The 21,496-nt window shown below is 46.8% G+C and overlaps 1 protein-coding gene across 3 annotated transcripts; it reads left to right on the plus strand.

Moving 5' to 3' along the window:
• Window positions 1-4,774: 4,774 nt before the first annotated feature.
• Window positions 4,775-21,191, plus strand: SRRM2 (serine/arginine repetitive matrix 2). Of its 3 annotated transcripts, none has more exons than XM_061591258.1 (15): window positions 4,775-5,136; window positions 6,556-6,831; window positions 8,697-8,801; window positions 8,964-9,143; window positions 9,683-9,760; window positions 9,958-10,020; window positions 10,406-10,432; window positions 10,811-10,861; window positions 10,944-11,033; window positions 11,175-11,367; window positions 11,498-16,386; window positions 18,848-19,114; window positions 19,669-19,794; window positions 19,948-20,064; window positions 21,100-21,191. In XM_061591258.1, exons 2-15 carry the CDS (start codon window positions 6,593-6,595, stop codon window positions 21,107-21,109), a joined length of 6,435 nt encoding a protein of 2,144 aa, XP_061447242.1. In that variant the 5' UTR covers window positions 4,775-5,136; window positions 6,556-6,592; the 3' UTR covers window positions 21,110-21,191. The 3 variants fall into 3 exon arrangements, with proteins under 3 accessions (XP_061447242.1, XP_061447244.1, XP_061447243.1); XM_061591260.1 differs by lacking the exon at window positions 4,775-5,136 and adding an exon at window positions 5,173-5,245; XM_061591259.1 differs by lacking the exon at window positions 4,775-5,136 and adding an exon at window positions 5,231-5,317.
• Window positions 21,192-21,496: the final 305 nt, after the last annotated feature.

The raw sequence follows: 21,496 nt of genomic DNA on the forward strand, positions 1-21,496 counted from the left end.
TTCTTTTCCATTTGCGCACCCGCCCTACCCGAGCCTTAGGGCTCTCGCCGTTTGAATTACTGTATGGCAGGCCTCCCACAAAAGGGGGGAGCTTGCCAAATGTGGATGTTTCACTATTGGGGGGGGATCACATAACTGTATCCCAGTATCTTTCTCTGCAGAATAGACTCCGTGAATTGTGGAAAGCTGCGGGATCCACCAAGACGGTGCCCCTTGAAGACCAGGTGCATCCATACTGTCCCGGGGACTTTGTTTGGGCAAAGAAATTCGTGAGGGGCGATTCTTTGCAGCCAAGATACACAGGACCACATCAAGTCCTTTTAACCACACAAGCAGCCATCTTCCTGGAAGGACAGAAGTCGTGGATACATCATTCCCACATAAAGCCTGCTGTGGTAGCGGCACCACCACCACCTCAGGTCCCCAAAATACGTTTGCAGAGGAACGAAGAAACAGGCCAGTGGCAGGCGGCCCAACTCCCTTTCCAGGACGCAGACATCGAGTAAACATCAATGCAGAAATGCCCCGGCAAGGATGGAGGATGTCTGCCTACTTGTGGGTTGTGGGTGTTTTGATTCATCATGCCTGGCCCCTATGTTGCCCCCCCCAATGTGAAAATATGCAGTGACAATGACTATTACTATCTGAAAGATTTTGGACGAACAATTCCGAAAACACAGGACTGTCCAGATCCCTTCCTGTATGATGTGGACCAGATAAAGGAAGGAATGGTGAAGGCTGACATAGTGGGACGTTTGTGTCATAAAGCAGCTGTTATATTGCAACATAACTACACAGGCAGTTGGATAGTACATTGTATCCGAGTGGAAATTGAATGGCCCATCAGACTTGCACTTCGGTGCAGACAATATCGCCCTATGCCTAACTATGGTTGCCCCCCTAATGTGGATGTAAAGTCCATAAGAGCGGAGTATAACATGCTTACTTTTCAGACACAAGATAATAGAATTACTTATCAATTCAGGACAACAGAAAAACAGAAGTTTTGTGTGGGTATCGGTATACCCTCTTGCTATGCGTGGCTGAATGATAAACTGAGCGCTCAGAAACCTTTACAGAAACAGGTAACACAGGCTACACAAAAAATAAAGACATTAGGTGGGTTTAAACAAAGAAATACTAAAATAGGCGATGGGTGGGATGGTAATACGTTTGTTGCCTTAATGGAAGAAACAGCTCCTAAAAAGGGCACTTGTTATGTCTGTGCACACACACCACCACATAGACAGGCTGGAGTCCCCTTGACTGGGGCCCCTCTGCCGTTAAAAGAATATCTTTCCTTTGCCTTACATTCCAGCTCACAGGAACTAGAAGGGGGGCTGGTTCTAAGCGGGCCCATCGCTAGATCAGTCTGCGTAGGCAGCGGAAGCCAGCCAACGAGTGGGATGATGTGTGATGGCTTGATTTACTCTACAAACCCGGGTAATTGGACATTTTTGAATGGAACACATAGAGCAGAGGGCTTGACTTGGTTATCCATCTGGCAGCATTTGTTGCGGCTGACTTTTGCAGACCATCATCTGGTGCCTTTCCTCACGGACTTAGTGGACCATCAAACCCCAGCTGGACTCTGGTGGCTTTGTGGACACTCAGCGGTAAGGAAACTACCAGTATCAGGCTCCTGGACCTGCACTCTGGGAAGGGTGGTGCCAGGGCTCCGGGTTTCCCCTACTCTGCCCACTTTGCGCCGCCGTAATAAGAGAGGCACAGGGGAGGCAGTGTTGAGAGGATTTTTTCCAATGTATGGTGCAGCCAAAACATACCAGGAACTCATAGAACTTTCCCAAGCTTTTGAACGTTTTATGAATGATTCGGCCATTTCCTTTTCAGATCTTACAAATGAACAAGGACAAATTAGAACTGTAGTTTTGCAAAACCGGCTCGCCTTGGATTTTTTATTAAGCTCTCACGGGGGGGTCTGCTCGTTAATAGGGAGCGAATGTTGTACCCATATTACGGACAGCAAGACTGACGTCATTAAACACATTAACGATATCGGAAACATTTATCATGAGGTAGAGCGCATTGGGAATTTCTCTTTGTTCTCTGGGTTTTCTGACTGGTTTTCTGCATGGCCAGACTGGCACAAAATTTTATTTTACATTGTTATGGTACTTGCCTTATTGATTTCTGTTTGCTGTTGTTTGCAATGTATTCCTAATTTAATGCAATTGGCCTCAGTCTGTCTAAGCAAGCTCACACTGTCCTTTTCCCGAAAACCACAACCAACTTACGTGGAAATGGCTTTGAGACCGCTTGGCAACCCAAGCAGGGAAATACAGCTACCTGAGAGACTAGTCAGTCTCTCAGGGCTGAAAGGGGGGACTGTTAGGGATAAACTGAAACCCCCAGTGCCTGTAAAACTATAATTCACTTGTCTTACCTAAACCAGCTTGGGCTGCATGGGAAATAGAACCAAAGTGGCCTTTATATGACTCTTGATATAAAATGTCGGTTTATTTCCTGGTGACCTGACCCTTACCTACATTCCAGTGGCTTGCATAATAAAAGCCAGTTTAAGCTGGAAACTTCCCTACTATGCATTTCTGTATCACATTTATGCTTATGGCCTTGCTTATTGTTACAAACGCGCCTTGCATAGAAATGTCAAACGCTATTCCAATGCCCCTCATATCCTTGACTTGTAATACTCCTTTGATATGTAAGCAGAGTAATATCATGTCTGTCTCCAGTTTAGGGGGCGCCCGGTTGCAGCTGGGCCTCCCCTCAATAGTTGCCTTTGTCTGTTCCTGCATAGTGCTTATCTCAAGGACATGCGAAATATGCAGACATGGAGTCTGAGAGATAGTCTTTGTCCTTCCCCCGGTACCCCTTTACCTCCTTACATATGCCCCAAAGCTATGACAGTTGGCGATTGCTTCTTTTGTATTTTATGACGTGAACCCGATATTGTAAACTTCGGGGTAAGCCTATATAAACCATTGAACACCAATAAACGAGGTTCCCATGCTGGCCTGCTTCGGCTTGTAAGTATTGGGTCCCCTTTGCAAAGGTTTTTGTCTCGTGTTACTTGATCTCTGATAGTGGGTTCATTTGCACTCAACTCCGCACTCTTCCCGGGTGTAATAAGCGAGTTGGGGTTGACAGGGCGACTTGCGTGTTGGGTTTGGACCTAACATCTGTCAACTGGGCTTGTTCTTTCCTGGACTGCAAGTCAGAAAGTGGTACTTAGGCTTGGTGCGGAATGATTTATAAACTCATCAGGTTAAGAAGATCTATCAGGCCTAGCAAAAAGTCTCTGCTTGTGCTTCTGATTATAAATCAGAAGGCTGCAATATTAGATGCTGCTTAGCTGTGCCTAAAAGCGAAAGTAATCTGGAAATGCCTTGGAAGACTGGAAACGGGAAGTTGTGGTTAGCAGAAAGATTTCACATCACGAAAGTCAGTTTAAGGTAATCAAGTAGACAGCTGTCCATGGACAACAGCTTTTAGACTGGTGCTTTCGTTATTGCCACATAGAGGGGCAGGGCAGAAAATGTGTAAAGTGACCACCCAGAATGTGTAAGATATTGCTATACATGGTTGTAAGGCGTGCTTTTTGGCTATGGCATATGTATGATGTGTAACTCATTTATAAAGTTCTGCTTGGCATGTTTTGGGCAGAGAAGGTCTTGATGGCCCCTCTTCCAATGATCATTGGTCTTTGTATTTCCAATAAACTCTGTCCTTTGGAGCACAATCTAATGATTGGAGAGTATTCCTTCCACACAGGCTTCCTGTTGCAAGTAGGCTGAAGAGAGCATAAGAACAAGACTGTTGGAGCAAAGGCTTCATAGAAAAATGAGGCTTGAAGTGGGATTTGAAGAATCTAAGTAAGAGAGTAACATCATACAGTTTTGGGAGGCAAATCCAGGCATAAGGAGCAGCAAGGGGAAAAGGGCAGCCTTCAGACTGTCATGGGGCTGGAGAAGCGAAGGTAGTCTGGGATATAAGAATAAAGAGAAAAGGAAGGATAAACCCATGTAGGGCTTTGAAGAAAGCCTTTTAAATTGCTTTACTGTATGTAAACTGTCTCAGAAACATTTGTATTAAGAGACAGTGTAAGTTATTAACGTTTGGGTGACTCGGGTAGTGCAGAAAAGCAGTACTAACGACTGTGAGGTTTTGCCCGTGGGGTTAAGGTTTTTGAGTGCACCATTTGTGCTGACTCTACTAGCTCTTAGTCTTTCATCTGGACTGGGCATTCTCATGTACGGTTTAGGGCTAGAGTGAGATATGTGAAATCTGGAGACGGAGGAAACCCCTATGCAAGCTATAATTTCCCAATAGATGAAAACGACATGTCCCAGAAGGGTTTGGGTCCATATTTGTATTTAGTGCATTCTGGGTAATGCTGTTCCTCAAAAATGCAAATCCTCTCCCCTTCACGTAATTAAATGCTGCACGCCACGCAACGATGCTAAGTATATATCAGGGCTAGCAAAATGGCTGAAGGGTGCATGATGAACCGATATAAAATACCCTAACACGGCCTTTACAGTGCTATGGAAGATTTTAAAAATCAGCCAACTTTCCCTTTGGGCTCTCCATTCCATTGCAGTTCGCAATTCGTTCTGGAAATCGTTGTCTTGCTTGTACACGAAGTCTAAGTGAGTACTATAGTGCAATGGGAACAGCTGAACTACATTTCCCAGCATGCTTTAAAGACGTGAAACTACGCGAATAATAGAAGGACGCAAGACGCAACGTGGTTTTTTTAATTCTCGCGAGGCTTGTACTCTATTTTACCCCCTCCGACACTAATTTGAGAGCGCGCAGTGGCTGCCGGGAGGGACGGTCCCGCTCCGCTTTTTACTTCTTCACATCGTTAGCTTTAGCTAAGGAATTGCGTCGCGCATCGCTCTGGTTGTTGTATAAGAGATAGAAAAACAAGGGAGAGAGGAGACAAAAAAGACCACACGGGGACAGTCTTCCTCAGACACCCCCTTCTCTATTCCTCTTCCCCAGAGCGCTTTAGAAAATGGCGTCCGACCTTCGCGCTGCTTGCGATACATGCCGGGACTTGTAGTCTTTTCGCTCCCTAGAGCCCCGTTGGCGTCAGGGGCTGAAGTGCCGAAGGGGGACTACGTTTCCCATAACTCCACGGGCAAAGAGGTACAGACGAGAGCGAATTGGACGGGAGGGGGGGCGGTTCCACCTCTCCTCACCCTCCCCCCCTTCCCCTAACCCTCCGTCTGCGCCGCGGCTCCTGCTGCTGCGTCGGGTGAGGGAGCGCGAGCGAGTGGCGCAGGCAGAGAGAGCGGCCTTCCTGGGCAGCGCGAGAGGGTGGAGGAGGGTGAGAGGCCTACTCCGGGGTGGCTAGGCTAGGCTACGCTACTCTAGGCTTCGGGAGGGAGGACGGGTTGGGGGGGGCGCGCTTCACGGGCACGGTACATGCGTGCGTGGGGGCTGGCGGGCGCGCGGCAGGCGAGATTTCAGAGGGCGGGGGTGGCGGAGACCGTTTCGAAAGGCATTATCGGGTGAATAGGCCTAATGGGTCGGGGAATATTCCCCGGAAGGAAGGGAGGGAGGGAGGGAGGGCCCAGTGGGGGTGGGGCTTCACTCTGCTCCTGATGGTTGTCTAGGCCTTGTTGGGGTGGGATATATACATATGGGATATAAGCTATTGAGGTTAGTAATAGAAATAGATTGGTTGTAGCCAGATTGGGGGTATATAGAGGGTCCCCCGAGGTTGTTCAGCTCATTAAATAATAAGAATCTAGTGGGGGGTATAATAATCCTTCAAAGGGGGGTGGTTAATAGGGATGTTGGAACAAGATTACGGTTATGTTGGGTTGGTGTTCAACAGTTCAAGGATCTAATGGGGAAGTCAGGTGGGAGGAGCATTTGTGCAAGCTGAGAAATAAGTCCTATTGATCTCCAAGTAATTATGCATATGATTGCAACATTAGATGAGAAAGGAAGCTTTGAAACTGGTGGGAAGGGGACAAAGGATGGGGTGTATATGTAAAACACACATCATAAGAGAGGTTCAGTAGAAGGGTGATTGGGTCACCAGATTCTTTTTTTTTGGCCTCTAGAGGATTGGATACATAAAGATACACAAATCTTGATAGCAGATGGGTATAGAAATCAGACTCCTGGGAGGTTTGTAAGGGAAAAAGGTTGAGCTGGAAAGATGTAGGTATGAGGTTGCAGGTGGGGCAGTTCCCTTAGGGGAGTACACAGGATTTGGGGATGAATGGAGTGGAAACCTGAGAAGCAATGAGGGAGGCTTTGGTAAGGAATAAAGTTGAAGATGCATAGGAAGCATTAATATTAGGAGCTAAAAAGTAAGGAAGCTGTGTTGTGTTTTGAGCTAGATTCAGGCTGAAGTTATCATAAGTAGTTAATTTGTGGCAAGGGTGCTGCAACTCAGGACCTCAACAGATTTGTTCTAATATGTATCTGTATTTTCAGTCTTGATCACGGAGAGATCTGGCCTTGTCTTGGTACATAGAAAATATTGGCAGAAGTTGCCAATTGCTATCTATGTATTTGCCTCTCGTCACACTCCTTCTGTTTTCTCTGTAGGTTTCAGAGGCACCGGTGGTGCTAGCCTGTGAGCGCCATGTACAATGGGATAGGGCTCCCCACTCCCCGGGGCAGCGGCACTAACGGTTACGTACAGCGCAACCTCTCGGCCGTGCGCCACAAGAAGGATCGCACTGACTACAAGTCAGAAGAGGAGTTGAGGAAGCTGGAGTCATCCCTGGTGAAAAAACCCAACCAGGACATCCTGGATCACGAGCGCAAGCGAAAGGTTGAGCTGAAATGCTTAGAGCTAGCTGAACTCATGGAAGAGCAGGGGTAGGTTTTACAGATGAGAGAGGCAGTGATGTTTGGAACATAAAAGTGGGGGTTGGGAAAATAAGCATGGATGGCGATGGCAGCTGTTCAGTGAATGAGGCTGATAGCAGTTGTGGAAAAAGGAGGTTCACCTGATTTGGGAATGTGGAGGATATGTTGCACTCAGACTTTCAGCTTTCTTCTGTTGGCTGCCTTGGTCTTTCCAGCTGGCCTGGGATATCTGTTTTAATTGTTCTTGTCTGTTAACACTGAAGAATATAACCTTGAGAGTGTCATAACTGGTAGGCCTTGGGCCACTTTCAGATGGGACTCAGTGCCACAGTCTGCCCAGGGCTTCCTTTTTGGCCTACTCTGCTCACTAGCAAAATATACCCCTGGTTGCTGTATCAGCAATTCCTTGTATGCTGAGTAAAGGTGGCTGGGAGACAGAGAGGTTATGGAGGTGGAAGAGGGAAAAGGGCCAGAGGAGGTGTTGGAAGAAAATTAGAAAGTGAGATAAAACAATATTATATTAATAAGAAAGATATAAATAAACTGGGAGTAAAGAAAAAGGGGATGAGAGAAAAGCCTCTATAAGAGGAAAAAGTGAATATAAAAGGACCAGGCAGGAGTTTTGAAAGAAACTGGCAATTTGGTGGGGGAATAAGATGTAAGGTAAGTGTGAAAGGAAAATGGGAGAGAAAAAATATGTGAGATGGGTAAAACTTATTTTGAGAGGCACATGGGAGTGGAAAGAGAAAAATGTAAAAAAAAGTCTCTGCTTAGTGCCTCTGGATCAGTAAAATCTGCCTAAAAAGGAGAGGCTGAATCATAACACCTCCAGAGCAAATGCCTGTACTTAGCATGAGGAAAGTTGAGCTGTGGAACTCCTTGCAACAAGGACAATGCTGTCACAAAGAATTTAGCAATTTCCAAAGATGTATTAGAAAACAGTAGAAAATGTCAGTAATTACCAGCTAATTGTGCCAAACTGCCTCCATCTGTCACTGTTTGTGACTGGCAGTCTCAGTTTTCAGCTGTCTCAAGCGGAGGTAGAACGTTTTAGAGCCCCTGTCGTAAACTATACATGCTGGTGGTTTCAGTAGGATTTATTCAGAAACCCTTTTCTGATATTTGAAATATAAATATCTGTAGGGCTGAAATATTTTATATTTTAGTTAGCCAACAAATACACAGAGTGAAATTACATCACATTTAGTAAGACTTTGATAACTTTCATGGGGGTTGCAAGGATAGTCATATTTGGAATGCTAGTTTCGTTGGATTCCAGGAATGAAAATATTTTTTTTTCTACAGTAGAAAATAATTCCTTTTATTGTTGCTCTTGGACGAATAACAATAATGCTTAGTTTTCTGTAAAATACTTTGAAGTTATATACAAATTCTTTATTGGTAATCTTACAACAACTCTGTTAAAGCTGGTTAATAATTATCTCTGAATTGCAGATCTGGGGGAGGTTTGAGGCTGAGAGAATAGTGGTTTGCTGAAAGACATTGAGCCAGTTTGTGGCAGAGGCAAGATTTGAAGCGTAGTCTTTCTGACTTACATTTCAGTGTTTTTTAATGTGTGTTTTAAATTGTTTTTAAAAGATGTGTTTTAAACTTGTATATTTGTTTTTAATGTTTTTAGTTACTGTAAACTGCCCAGAGAGCTTCGGCTATGGGGCGGTATACAAATACAATAAATAAATAAAAATAAATAAATAAATAGTTGTTATGCTAAATAAAAATAATTAGTGTTTGGATCTGTTGTGATTCATGTCCCCTAGAAGCATTGCATGTTGCCTTATTAGAGATTGGTTACCTTGTTTATGGAACCAGTCTGGTAAGCCTTGTAAAAAATTTTTATGGTGTGCACAACCCAGATATGGAGAAGGGGAGATCCAGGAAAAGGTAGCCACTTTTCGGATGATGCTTCTGGAGAAGGATGTAGCAGTGGTCAAGGAGGGGGAACAGCAGCAGAAGCCGGCGTAAGTAAGGCATCTTGGTGGATTTTGGTTCTGATAATATTGACACACTGTCTCCTTTCCATCCTGGGGCTTGTTGGTTCTTTGCTCTTCCCATACTTCCCTTGAGCTCCCCCTCACAGTCCTGTGCTCCCCTCTCTAGCAAGTACTTAATTTCTTCTCCAGTGTCACAGAGACCCATCAGCTAGCTGAGGCGAACGAGAAGAAAAATGAGAGGCTTCGAGCTGCCTTTGGAATTAGTGACAACTATGTGGATGGCAGCTCCTTTGATCCCAACCGCAGGGCTAAGGAGGCAGCAACAGCTGCAGCAGCTAAGCAGCAGCAGGAGCAGCAAAAGCAGTACAGGTATGTGGGGATCCCTGTTGTGAGAAAGGAAGGGGATAGTGTGGGGAGATAGGTATGGCTGTGTCTGCCTCAGTCGAGCTCTTGAGTTATGTTGATGAGGGGACAATTTTTCAAAATGTTTTTGCTTTTAAGACAAATAACATTTTACAAAAGTTTTATATTAAATAGCACAGTAAATGTTAAACTGTCTTGGGGGTAAGATTACTTCAGATGAGACCTTTGGTAAACAATTTTTTAAAATTTCTTTTATCCTATTGTGACTTAAGAGCCGTTGGTCTCCATGCTTGATTAACTGTCTAGTTTTGGAATAATTTTTGTAAGGGTTGTTAGCACAGTTAGTTGCTATCTCCTGATAAACATGTTGCTCTATGTGTGTTAATCTTCCTCAGCTTGAGAACTTTTGTCTGCCACCTTGGTTGCTTGTTTGGGGATTTGTTTGGAGGAATGGGGATTTGGGAAGAAGAAAGAAGGATGGAAGTGACTTCATTTTGGATCATGTTTGGAAGTTAATCTTTCATCCTCTGTCTTTGTTTTCCCAGTCTTGTCAAAGAGTCTAGCAGCTCCTGCTCACCGTCTCCAAAACAGAAAAAAAAGAAAAAGAAGAAAGACAGAGGCAGGTGGGTGTTTGCACAAGTGAAGGCGCTATGAGTTCCTTCTGCAGGTCTGAGATCAGCTGTGGAGAGAAGAGGGGCTGGATTTGAGATTGGCTACGGGTGTGAGGTTTGCGTTAGTGGAGAGAGCAAGGAAACTTGGATATGTGAGTTGGCCGTAGTCCGCTTGACACTTAACGTGCCTCTTTTGTTTTTCCTTCAAGATCTGAGAGCAGATCACCTTCTCGAAGAGAGAGAAAGAAAAGTTCAAAGAAAAAGAAACACAGGCAAGTGACTGCCTTGGGAAAAATAGAGTGGCTGAGTGTGGGAGACTGGACTTCAGAATTTTTGTAACTTAAGTTGACGATTCTGTTCAGTGTCCTTAAGTTCTTGGCGGTTCTGTCTTCAGTGTGTGAGACAACAGACCTTTGCTTTCTGTGGGACACAGTTGCCTATCTTCTTTCTTCTGCGAGGATGTAAAGTCTGGGGCCTTTTTTACTCTATGCGCAGCAACCTCTTGTTAGAGATTCTGTCTGCAAACATCTTGTGTAGGCTTGGGAAGCAGGGAAGTCATCTCTTTTCATCCAGCATCAAGATTTCTGGTCATAGCATTGAATTTCTGGATGCCTGGTAATAACCTGAAGTACATGAGACTCTCTTCCTTTTTTCCAGGTCAGAGTCAAAGAAAAGGAAGCACAGGTGTGTCTCTTAGTTGTTAACCATGTTTTGAATACGTTTTGGTGTACAGAGTTGTTTGCAACTCTACTCATATCCTGAACAATTCATTTAAGTTAGATGAACTGAGAAATTGTGAGTTCTTCCAGGATACATAGTGATCTTACTGAGTGGTTACTTGAATCTGGTTATCCCACATCTAATCCCTGCATTATTGGCTATGCTACACTGAATTCTTCGTTGTGAATTGGGAAGCAGTATCTTTGGGACCAGATCTTCTTGGTTGTTACAAGGGGTGGGGATGTTCTGTGCAATGGATACTGTAGGAATAGGCATGAATGCAGCGGCTCTGCACACCTTTTGATGTTTCCAGAATGTTTCAAAACAAACTTCTTTTTCCAGGTCTCCGAGTCCTAAGAGCAAACACAAATCCAAGGAAAAGAAACGGAAGAGGTAAAATCATGTTTTTCTCGCTGCTACTTACTAAAGGTGACCTTTTGCATCCTTTCTGCTCATGTTTCTAATTCTGTCGTAGGTCCACCAGTGAGTCGGCATCTCAGAAAGGCCGCCGGGATCGTTCTTCCTCCCCAGATGATTCCTCCTCATCAGATGCTTCCCGTAGCAGGTATAACTTACGATGGATACCCAAGGTTCTTTTTTTAATTCCATCTCAGATCCAAGGTTCTTGAAACTAGATTTTGAACCTGGGCAGGGTCTTATGGATAATTCAGATTTCAAGTATCTGATCATTATCCATCATTTACAGGTCAGGCAGCAGTACTGCCCAGAAGCGGGCTCCCTTAAGGCGGCAGAGCAAATCTCCTTCAGCACCTTCATGGAAACAAGGGGAAACTGAAGCAGTTCCCAAGAATCTGACAGAGAGAGAACACTCATCTTCTCCTGAACCTGCCCGGCGGGGCAGGAGCCCAAGTCCTCGAGAAAGCAGAGAAAAGCGTGAGGTATGGGATTATAACTTAGTGAATTTAAAACAAGAGTTGCCTAAGAATTTCAGCTGGACTTGAGTATATTTGGAGGATATTTATTGGGTTGCAATACTAATGGTTATTTTTAAAATCTCTCATTGTCCAGAAAACTACATCCAAGCATTCTCCAGTACACGAGACCCACCAACACTCTGATAGCCCTTTATCTCCTGCCAAAGATAAGGAAAGAGACAAGGAAAGGAAGTCTGCTCGGCATGGGGATCGGAAATCCACCCCGTCATTTGAGCGGGACTCAAGTTTCAAGCATCGCTCCCCAGTGCCAAGTGATTCTTCTCGAGAAAGAGTCTTGGGGCACAAGCGTCCCTCCTCTAAGGAGAGCAGGTCTCCAACCTGTGCCTCCTCACCCTCTAAAAAGCAATCAGAGGATCGTAATGGGACTCTCCCACCATCCAAGGCTAAGATGTCCCCTGACCAGAAGGAGAAGCTGGCAACGTCCTCATCTCCTAATTCCAAGGCCAGTGAAATGAAATTGAAGAAGGTCTCCCCTGATGGCTCTCCATCTCAGCGCTCCTGTTCTCCTTCAGAGAGTGGTAGCTGCTCCTCCTCTTCCTCTTCTTCTCCCTCCCCAGCAACTAAGCCAGCCACAGTTTCCCGTAGCTCTTCTCCAGAGGAGCCTCCTAAAAGGCAAGGCAAAGAGAAGGCCTCTACACACAGAGAGAGGTCTAGCTCATCCCCCGAAGTCTCCCGCTCTGGGCAAAAGCAGGCTGCCAAGGCCACATCTCGACGTGAACTATCAGGCACCCCTCCAGCCAGGGGCAACAAGTCAAGGACCAGTCAGAGAGACAGATCTCTCTCCCAAACACCCATTGCTCGAAGAGGTAGATCTCGGTCACGCACCCCACCTAGGAGAGGCAGATCACGCACACCTCCCAGGAGGGGAAGATCTCGCTCTGCTCAGAGACGTGCCCGGTCTCGTTCTCGCACTCCTCCTAGAAGGGCCCGTTCTCGCAGCCCTCAGTGGCGGGGAAGGTCGAGAACACCCCAGCGTTGGGGAAGGTCACGCTCACGAAGTCCTCCTAGATGGGGCCGATCTCGGACACCTCAGAGGCGTGGTTGGTCTCGTTCTAGGACCCCCCAAAGACATGGTTGGTCTAGAAGCAGAAATAGTGGGAGATGGGGAAGGTCCAGAACGCCACCAAGAAGAGGGAGATCACGTTCAAGAACTCCACCAAGAAGGGGAAGGTCTAGATCTAGAACTCCACCAAGACGAGCAAGGTCTCGCTCCAGAACTCAACTTAGAAGAGGTAGATCTAGAACCAGAACACCTCCCAGGAGAGGGAGGTCAAGCTCTTCACCAAGGAGAGAGAAGTCTTTGATCTCAGCCAGGCGAAGTAGGTCTGTGTCGTCTCCAGATCGGAAGACCTCCAGAATTTCCTCAAGAAGAAGCCGATCTGACTCTTCCCCTAAAATGAGAGACAGGCCCAGAAAACCATTGAGACGTAGTCAGTCTGGATCATCTCCTGAGTCAAGAAGCAGATTACGAGTGTCTCCCCGGCGCAGTCGATCTGGATCACTTCCAAAGGCAAAGAAGAAATCACAGTTGTCTCCTAGAAGAAGTCGTTCAGGTTCCTCTCCAAGGTCGAGGAAGAAAAAATCAAGAACACCACCACGGCGCAGTTGCTCTAGTTCTTCTCTAAGGGTGAAAAAGAAAGCCAGGTTATCTCCAAGGCGAAGCAGATCTGGTTCTTCAACACCAAAAGAAAAATCCAGATCACCTGCTAGGCGTAGTCAATCCAGGACACCTCCAGCAGTCAAAAATAGATCCAGAATATCCTCAAGGAGCAGATCTAGCTCATCTTCAAGACGTACAAAGAAGTTTGATCATTCTTCAGCAGTTGAAGAGAAATCTAAAATGCCTTCCAGAAGGAGCCGATCTGGTTCATCTCCAGCAATAAGGAGGAAATCTAAATCTCCTGCAAGACGAAGCATATCTGGCTCTCCAAGAAGGCGAAACAGATCCGAGTCTTCTCCAGAAGTGAAAATGAAGTCAAGGTCAGGGTCATCCCTAGGACTGAAGAAGGAATTGAGGTCATCCCCAAGACGAGGCCGGTCTGGTTCCTCACAATCCTCAACAAAGGAAAACTCTTTATCTCCAAAACGAGCAGCCTCTCCAGAACCAAAGTCCACACCTCCATTGCAGCGAAGTAGATCTGGAAGATCTCTAGCAGAAAAACCTAGATCACCACTCCTAAGGCAGAGCAAGTCTGGATCACCTCCAGCTTTCAGAGGGACATCTGTCTCTCCTCCAAGACGAACTGCATCTGGTTCTTACTCAGAACAGAAGAAGAAATCCACTTCACCGTTGGGGAAATGTAAAACTGACTCTTTGGAGTTGAAGAAATCAAGATCACCACCAAGGCGAAGCAGGTCTAGTTCCTCACCAGTGATCAAAGAACAGTCTATATCTCCTTCCAGGAGCAAGTCCAGATACTCTCCTGATGCAAAGAGATCCACATCACCTTCAAGGCAAATCAGGTCTGGGCTGTCTCCTCCAGAAGGGAAAGAAAGGTCTATGTCGCCTTCCGGAAGAAGTGGGTCCAGATCATCTCCTGAACTCAATGGCAAATCTAAAACCTCCCCAAAACAAAACAAATCTCAAGAAATGAAGGCCAAATCTGGGTCACCTCCAAGGCACATCAAATCTGGATCCTTGGCAGCAACAGAGAGAGCTGCATCACCATGCCAGAAGAGTAAATCAGGTTCACCTCCCTCTGGGAAAGAGAAATTGCAGTCTCCACCAAGGCAAGGCCAGCCTGGGTCTTCGCCAGTACTCAAGGAGTCAGAGGTTCCATCAAGGCAAAGTAGATCTGGATCTTCCTCTTCCTCTTCTTCTTCTTCATCATCCTCATCATCCTCTTCCTCCTCTTCTTCATCATCATCTTCTCCAGAGGATGATAAATCTCGATCACCCCCAAGACTGAGCCGCTCTGGAACACTGTCAGTGAATAAAAGCAAATCTGCATCGTCCCCAGTGCACAGCAGGTCAGATTCCTCTCCGGAGCCAGAGAACAGCACACTTGCAGCTGTTGCAAAGCACAACAGACCTGGAGCTTCTCCAGAAGCAAGCGACACTTCAAAAGCTGCAGTGATGGGGCCTAGATTGCCTCTGGAGAAGGAGACACCCAGAGATGCACCTCAGAGGAGCAGGTCAGGGTCATATTCGGCGGTTAAAGATAAGCCAAGAACACATAGCAGTGAGAGCAGTTCAGAGTCCTCACCAGAACGGAAAGAAAAATCTGTAAGCAGATCTGTGTCACCTCTGAGACCTTCAGTAAAATCGAGGACACCTGTAAGACGCAGGACATCAAGGTCGCCACCCAGGCCTAGAGCAAAATCCAGAACACCACCAAAGCGTGGCAGGTCTGGATCACCACCAAGGCCTAGAGTGAAGTCCAGAACACCCTCCAGACGACGTAGGTCTGGATCATCTCCAAGACCCAGAATGAGGTCCAGAACCCCACCAAGGCGACGCAGGTCTGGCTCTTCCCCAAGACCACGAATGAAGTCCAGAACCCCACCTCGCCGCCATTGTAGATCTGGATCATCTCCAAGACCAAGAATGAAATCTAGAACCCCTCCACGACGCCGGAGATCTGGTTCATCTCCACAAGCCAGAGAGAAGTCTAGAACACCAATTACAAGAAGAAGGAGGTCTGTGTCACCACTGAGCCCTAGACGGAAGTCCAGAACACCTCTGAGACAGAGGTCCAGATCACGCTCCAGGCAGAAGTCAAATGCCAGCGCACATCCACATAGGTCTGAGTCATCATCCCACTCTGACAACAGACCTCGAACCTCCTTGCGACGGGAAAGATCTGGCTCCCTCTCATGGAGGAGCCGTTCCCGTTCGCTGTCCAGGCGACGAGACAAGTCTAGGGGCTCGCTACGGAGGGAAAGATCCATTTCATCCCCAGGCCGAAGCTGCTCAAGGTCCCCTTCTCGTCAGAACAAATCTCGCATCCCATGGAAGGGTGAGCACTCTGTCTCCTCACCACGCAGAGGTCATTCCCGATCACCAGCACGGAGAGAGATGTCGAGGCTGTCCCCACACCGGTCTGCTACCAGTCGAAATGCCTCCCGTTCACCTCCCAGACTAGATGCTCCACGCATAACAGCAGCTTATAAAAGCACTGGGTCCAGAACATCTCCTGATTTTCAGACATCTCCTGTAAGGAAGCATTCCAGATCAGGCTCCGGAGAAATCTGCACTTCTCCAGGAAGGAAATCTCGCTCCCCTCCCGTGCTGGAGAAATACCCCAAGTCTGACATCCAGGAAAAGCCAGCAGCCTCCTCTGTTTGGCACAGCAAAAGCAACGCTGCCATTCCTCGCACTCCAACACCACCACGTGAGGACTCCCCCCAGCCTCGAAAGACCCTGTCTCCTGCTCTATCTGTGCCACGGGAGTCACCTACAGCGTCGAAGAATGGTGGTTCCATGGCCGTCCAAGACAGCCCTGGAGATCAGAGTCAGCCCTTTCATCCCACCTTGGTTAGGGATGATACAGCTGCTGGTGCTCCTCTGTCAGGGAGAAGCAGTTCCCATGCAGACCCCGCATCTCCTGTTAAAGCTAGATCATCATCATCCTCTGCGTCCTCCAGCCCCTTGCCAGCCCTAGTCTCTGTGCTGGCCCCGCCCCCCAAGGAAGAGGAATCTGTATCTGAAGGGAAGGTAGCAGAGAGGCCTGAAGAGCGCCTCCCCACCCTTGAGGCTGAGGCACAGTTGGCTTCTGTTGCCATGGAGGAGAACACCAGGAGCAGCTGCTCTACTGCCCCACAACTGGCTCTCCCCTCCCCACCACCCTCTGCTGCTTCAAAGGTGAAGAGAAGTTCTTCTGCTTCCTCCACCACTTCATCGTCGTCCTCTTCTTCATCGTCATCGTCATCTTCTGATTCTGATTCTGAGTCTAGCTCATCTGAGTCAAGCCCCCACGATCAGCCAGCGAAAGACCTTGGGGCTGAGATTGTGCTGAAACAGTAAGTGCTATATTTCTCCTCCCTTCTTTTCTCCTGCTTCCAAGCTGCTAGTAATCATTTCTCTTACCTGTCCTAGATGAAGCCCCTGGTATCTTGCACCTAGTCTTCTGTGTCACCTGTACTGCTGTATTTACTCCTTATTCCTACCTCTGACCTATGTGCCCTTTATTCCACCGTCTCCTCAAATGTATGACTCCATGTCGTGTTTTCCCTTCCAGAAAGGAGTTTTGTAGCACCTCAAAGACTCACATTTATTGTGCCATAAAATTTTGGGGACCAGTGCTTACAACAACTGATAGTTGAAGTGTGTGTGTACGTATATGTGTACGTATATGTGTGTGTGTGTGTACGCTCTTCCCCAGTGTTTAACAGCTAATGCCATGAAATGCAGGAGGTACACTCTTAGCATTTTTATGCAAAGCTCAAACTTTAATGGCCAAGATGGCTAACTTTCATTCAAAGATGGCTAATACATTCATCATTGGTCAACCCTTCAGGTGCTATGTGCCAATGGTGGGTCTGCCCCCAAAAACATCTCCTTAGCTGGTTCCACCCCTGCTCATCAAATGATTTATCTGAAAACTGGGGAGGGGGCAGGTTGCATCTCCCTCAGGGCACAGGGCTCTACTCACTGCAGCACAGTCTACACTGATTTTCTTGTTGTTGCCACCTCCAAAATTGGTGGGGTCTTGGAAGGTCAGAAAACCTTGCTTTGGGGATCTGGATTTAGGGTCCCAGGTCAGGAGTTAGCTACCTCAGTGTAACAAGATAAGCATAGCTAATAATGGAATTCTCCTTGCTTTGCTATGGTAAATTAATACTTATAGTGGATCTTAATGGCCTTGAAAATAAGTTAAGAGGCTAGTAATCTGTGTTTGTATGCTAGCCATTTGGGAGGGCAAAGCTTCTCTGTGACTTGGCACAAAAATGAAGTAGGCTGGAGAAGGTGCAATGCAGCATTCCGTCCCCTCCTCTGCCAGCCCTCTCACTCACCTTGTTTCCAATAGGTGTCCAGGTGAGGAATTAAATACACAGCTTCCTTAAACAAAAAGGACATGACATAACACCATCTGTATAGCCTAGCTATCCCAGGTTCTGCTTTGAAGGCCAATGTGCTTATTTTGTATACTATTTATTTATTTATTTATTTATTTATTTATTGCATTTGTATACCGCCCCATAGCCAAAGCTCTCTGGGCGGTTTACAACAATTAAAACATTAAAAACAAATATACAAATATTTAACCTTGGCATAGAAATATAGACTTTACTTCTTGCTTATTTATGGCTGCTTTTCTCTTTTCTTTTGCCAACTGAGGACAACCGCTTTATCTGTTAGTCTTTAAAGGCGCCACAAGATTCTTCTCTGTGTTGGCTATAATGGGTTTAAATATAGCCATCCTTCTGGAATGCTGATCCCTAGCCATACCCCTTTTAAATGCTGTAATAGTGGCCTTTGTCCACCAGAGGCCAACCTTGTTTCACTTCACTGGGTACTACTAGCAGAAGGTGTGTGGAATTTGAGCTCTGGCTCTGAGCTACTGAATTAGGCCTCATGCAAGCTTCTCACTCCATTAAAGCCCACCTGGTGAGACTAGATGCAGAACTCCCTTGCAGAGTATGTACTTGTGCACATTAAATGCATTTGGCTAGGCTTAGGAACGTTCTGTAATTCTGTTCTCAGGAATCTAGTTCAGTGTACTTGGATATTTGTTTTTGGCAAAGTTTGGGATGGCAGAGCAAGGAAATAAGGGTTTGTGGAACTGGAGAATGGGAAAAGGTGGCAAGAGTTGGGACAGTGGAAGCAGCTGGTGACAATACTGTTCTGATTTTTTAATCTTCAGCAGGCTTGAGAACTTCTTTAGACATTGGCTTACTAGTGAGATTGCTGTTCCTCCTGAAGGTGAACCTACATCCATCTATAAGAACACCTGAAGTCAGGGTAGGGAACTTGTGTCCTTGCTGATGTTGTTGGACTCCTACTTCCATCAGCCTCATCCATTGTTGCCAATGTTTAGGGATGATGGAAGTTTGAGTCCATTCAGCAACAGCTGGATGGTGCAGTTTTCCCACCCCTTATCGAAGAATCATCCACTCACTGTGTTTCTGCTTTGTCCCAATTGGCAACCATGGAAGTGACACTGGCCCCTTGAGAGTTGTAGTCAGTGTGATGTAGCAGCAGGCCATGTAGGTAGAAGGTTTTAACGTTTTCTGACTGTTGTGGGAGGAACACCAGCGACCATTCTGGTAAGAGGAATGTAAAGGAGGCCTAAGGTAACTAGTTTTCTGGACCTTTCCCATAAACAACATGATTTGAAGGTTAATGCATCAGCTCCCCTCGCCACCCCCTCAAAAAGTGGCAATTTTTGAATTAATCCACCAATACCTCTGCTTTATTCCTTGTAATACAACTATCCTGTGTGCCTGAAGTTGATAATTTTCTTTTCCCTTCTCTCCCCAGACCGCCAAGTCCAGTGCTGAAGGAGGGTAACCGTGATGAGCAGCCTCTTGAAGTGGGCAAACGTAAGCGCCATTCTCGGAGCTCCAGCAGTTCCAGCAGCAGCTCTTCCTCCTCCTCTTCTTCCTCTTCCTCCACATCCTCCTCCTCCTCTGCCTCCTCGTCCTCCTCCTCGTCCTCCTCTTCGGCTTCAGTGTCGTCGCCTAAGACTGGATCCCAGACACTTCCTAAGGTGGTCCCCAAAAAGAAGCCGTCTCCAGAGAAGAGGAAGTAAGTATTTGGTTATTGTTGAAGAGCTGAGATGTGCTGCAATGGAGTGATGGCATTCCCTATTGTCAATGTCTCTTTAGGTGTGGACAAGCCCTTCCCTCCCACATGACCTTGCTACTCTATGGGGCTGTCCTTTGTTCTGTTAACCTGATAGTCAGGGTGGCTGTTGGCACTACATGCCAAGTGAAAGTGTTACAAAGAGAACATGGGGATTAGAGTGGCAGGTGGGTAAGGAACATGCTGAAGTATTTGGGCCTGCCTGTTTGCGGGGGTGGGATGGGGAGAGACTGTTGTGCAACTGGATCCTACAAGGAAGGCAGTGTATTAACTGCTAAAGAAGACATAAAGAGTCTGCATGAATGTAAGGCAAATGGTTTGACAAGAGAAGTTGAATTTTGTGGCCTTTGTCTGGTAGAGCAACTGCTTTGCATGTAGAAAGTCCCAGGTTTAGTCCTTGGCATCTCAGATAGGAGACCCCTGTCAGATACTCTTGTGTTGCCAAATGTAAATGCCATTATAAGCAGTCCATCTTCTCGCTTTCTCTCTGCCTTCAGGTCACGCAGTCCCCGGAAGCCTATCGACTCCCTGCGTGATTCACGCTCCCTTAGCTACTCCCCAGCAGAACGCCGTCGGGTTTCACCTCCTGTCCAGCCACCTTCAGCTTCAAGGGACCGACGCAGGTTGATATCTGAGTCTGCCTTCCCACTATGGTGGGATTGTGAGGGAGGGAGGTGACGGCTACGTATCTGTTTGGAATAGAGAAGTGGAGGTGATATGTGAGAATTTGAAGTAAGATACTTGGATCAACTTCTGGCCTCTGTTCCCTTCCCCAGGGACAGATCCAGGGACAGATCCTCGCAGAGAAACAGACGAAGCATCAGCAGGTCTCCAGGACGGAAACGGCGACGCAATTCCCCCAGCCCTCGAGCTCCCCGCCGCAGAACTTCAAGGTAGAGTGTGCTTGGCTTCCCAACTTTAGAACATGTCCCACCTTTCTGACAATACTCAAGGTGGCTTATAAAACATGACTACTCATAGAGTAATAATTAAATTAAAAAAAAGATTTTAATTACCAGCAAAAAGCAACCAATATGACTGTACCTACTCAGCTAAGACTAAGTGTTACTAAAATAGCAGGTAGGTCTCTTGATGAGTCTTTACTGCTTTCCCCAAAGCCTCGAGAGACTGCACTAGGATTCTTAGCTTCTAAATGAATAGTCTCCTTAAATCAGGGCTGGGGAACCTTTTTCAACTTGAGGGCTGCATTGCCTCATGGGCAACCTTCGGGGGGGGCACATATCAGTGGTGGGCAGGGCCAGAAGCAAAAGTGGGTGAAACTGTCACAGTTCAAGGACACATTCTAGTCAGGCAAAAGCACAGGTCATGGCCATTCGAGGGGTGCAGCCTGGGAATAATGGGTGTGGACTGGGAGGGGAGTCCCAGTGGACAGATAGAGATGCCTGGAGGGCTGCATTTGGCCCTGGGCCTGGTCCCCACCCCTGCTCTAAGTGGGTGCCTTTGGGTAGAGTGTTCCAGAATATGCTCTGCTCCATATTCCTACTAATCTTGGAGACTGAGATGGAGGATCGAAGGATGGTGGAAAGGCCCGGGGTGCAGCTCCCCTGTTCTCTGGTGGAAGCTGAGTAGGTCTGACCATGCAACTTCCTGGATTGGGAGACTAGCTGAATCTGAGGCTTGTCTAGTAATGGTAGCAAGCATAGAGAAGTCTTTTCTGACATCACTGTATGTGGAATATTTATTATATTTATACCTCATGTTCAAGCCGAGATCGACTCCCAAAGAAGTTTACTGCTAAAATCTGCACACAGGTAAAATACATTATGCAAATGTGGAGATGTTGCACTTCACTCTGGGGTGACTGCAAGTGCATGGGGTAGGCGACATGCCCCGGGGCTTGGCAAGGTGAGATGACAGCCCATTCTGAAGTTAAGCCTGTTCTTAATTCCTCCTTTTCCCCTCCCCAGGTCTCCTTAAGCCTCTTGAAGAGTCCGGAAAGTCTTTGCCCTTGCAACCACAGACTGCACCACCCCAGTCTCCCACAGTGCTGTCCCAGGTGGGAGCTCCTTGCCTCCTGATGCCCACTGGAAACCAGTGTGTTTGCATGGGGGGGTCCTCTTCATTTGCCATTGGCTTTTTATTCTCATTAGTTTACCCTTCACTGTTCCTGTCTTTATTGCCCATCATTTGTCGGCAGCTACATTCCCCTCCCTGGACATCTCTGCTCAGCACCCACCAGGATCCGCCATCTCTGCGCTCCACCTCCTCTTCCTCTTCCAACAGTTGGTGACGTTCATTTGATTTTTTCCCCTCTCTCTCCTGTGAGCGTTTTTTCTGTGCGTTTTACAGCTAAAATCTTTACTT

The sequence above is a fragment of the Rhineura floridana genome, chromosome 11 (assembly GCF_030035675.1).
Source record: "Rhineura floridana isolate rRhiFlo1 chromosome 11, rRhiFlo1.hap2, whole genome shotgun sequence".
In the NCBI taxonomy this organism is placed as follows: domain Eukaryota; kingdom Metazoa; phylum Chordata; class Lepidosauria; order Squamata; family Rhineuridae; genus Rhineura; species Rhineura floridana.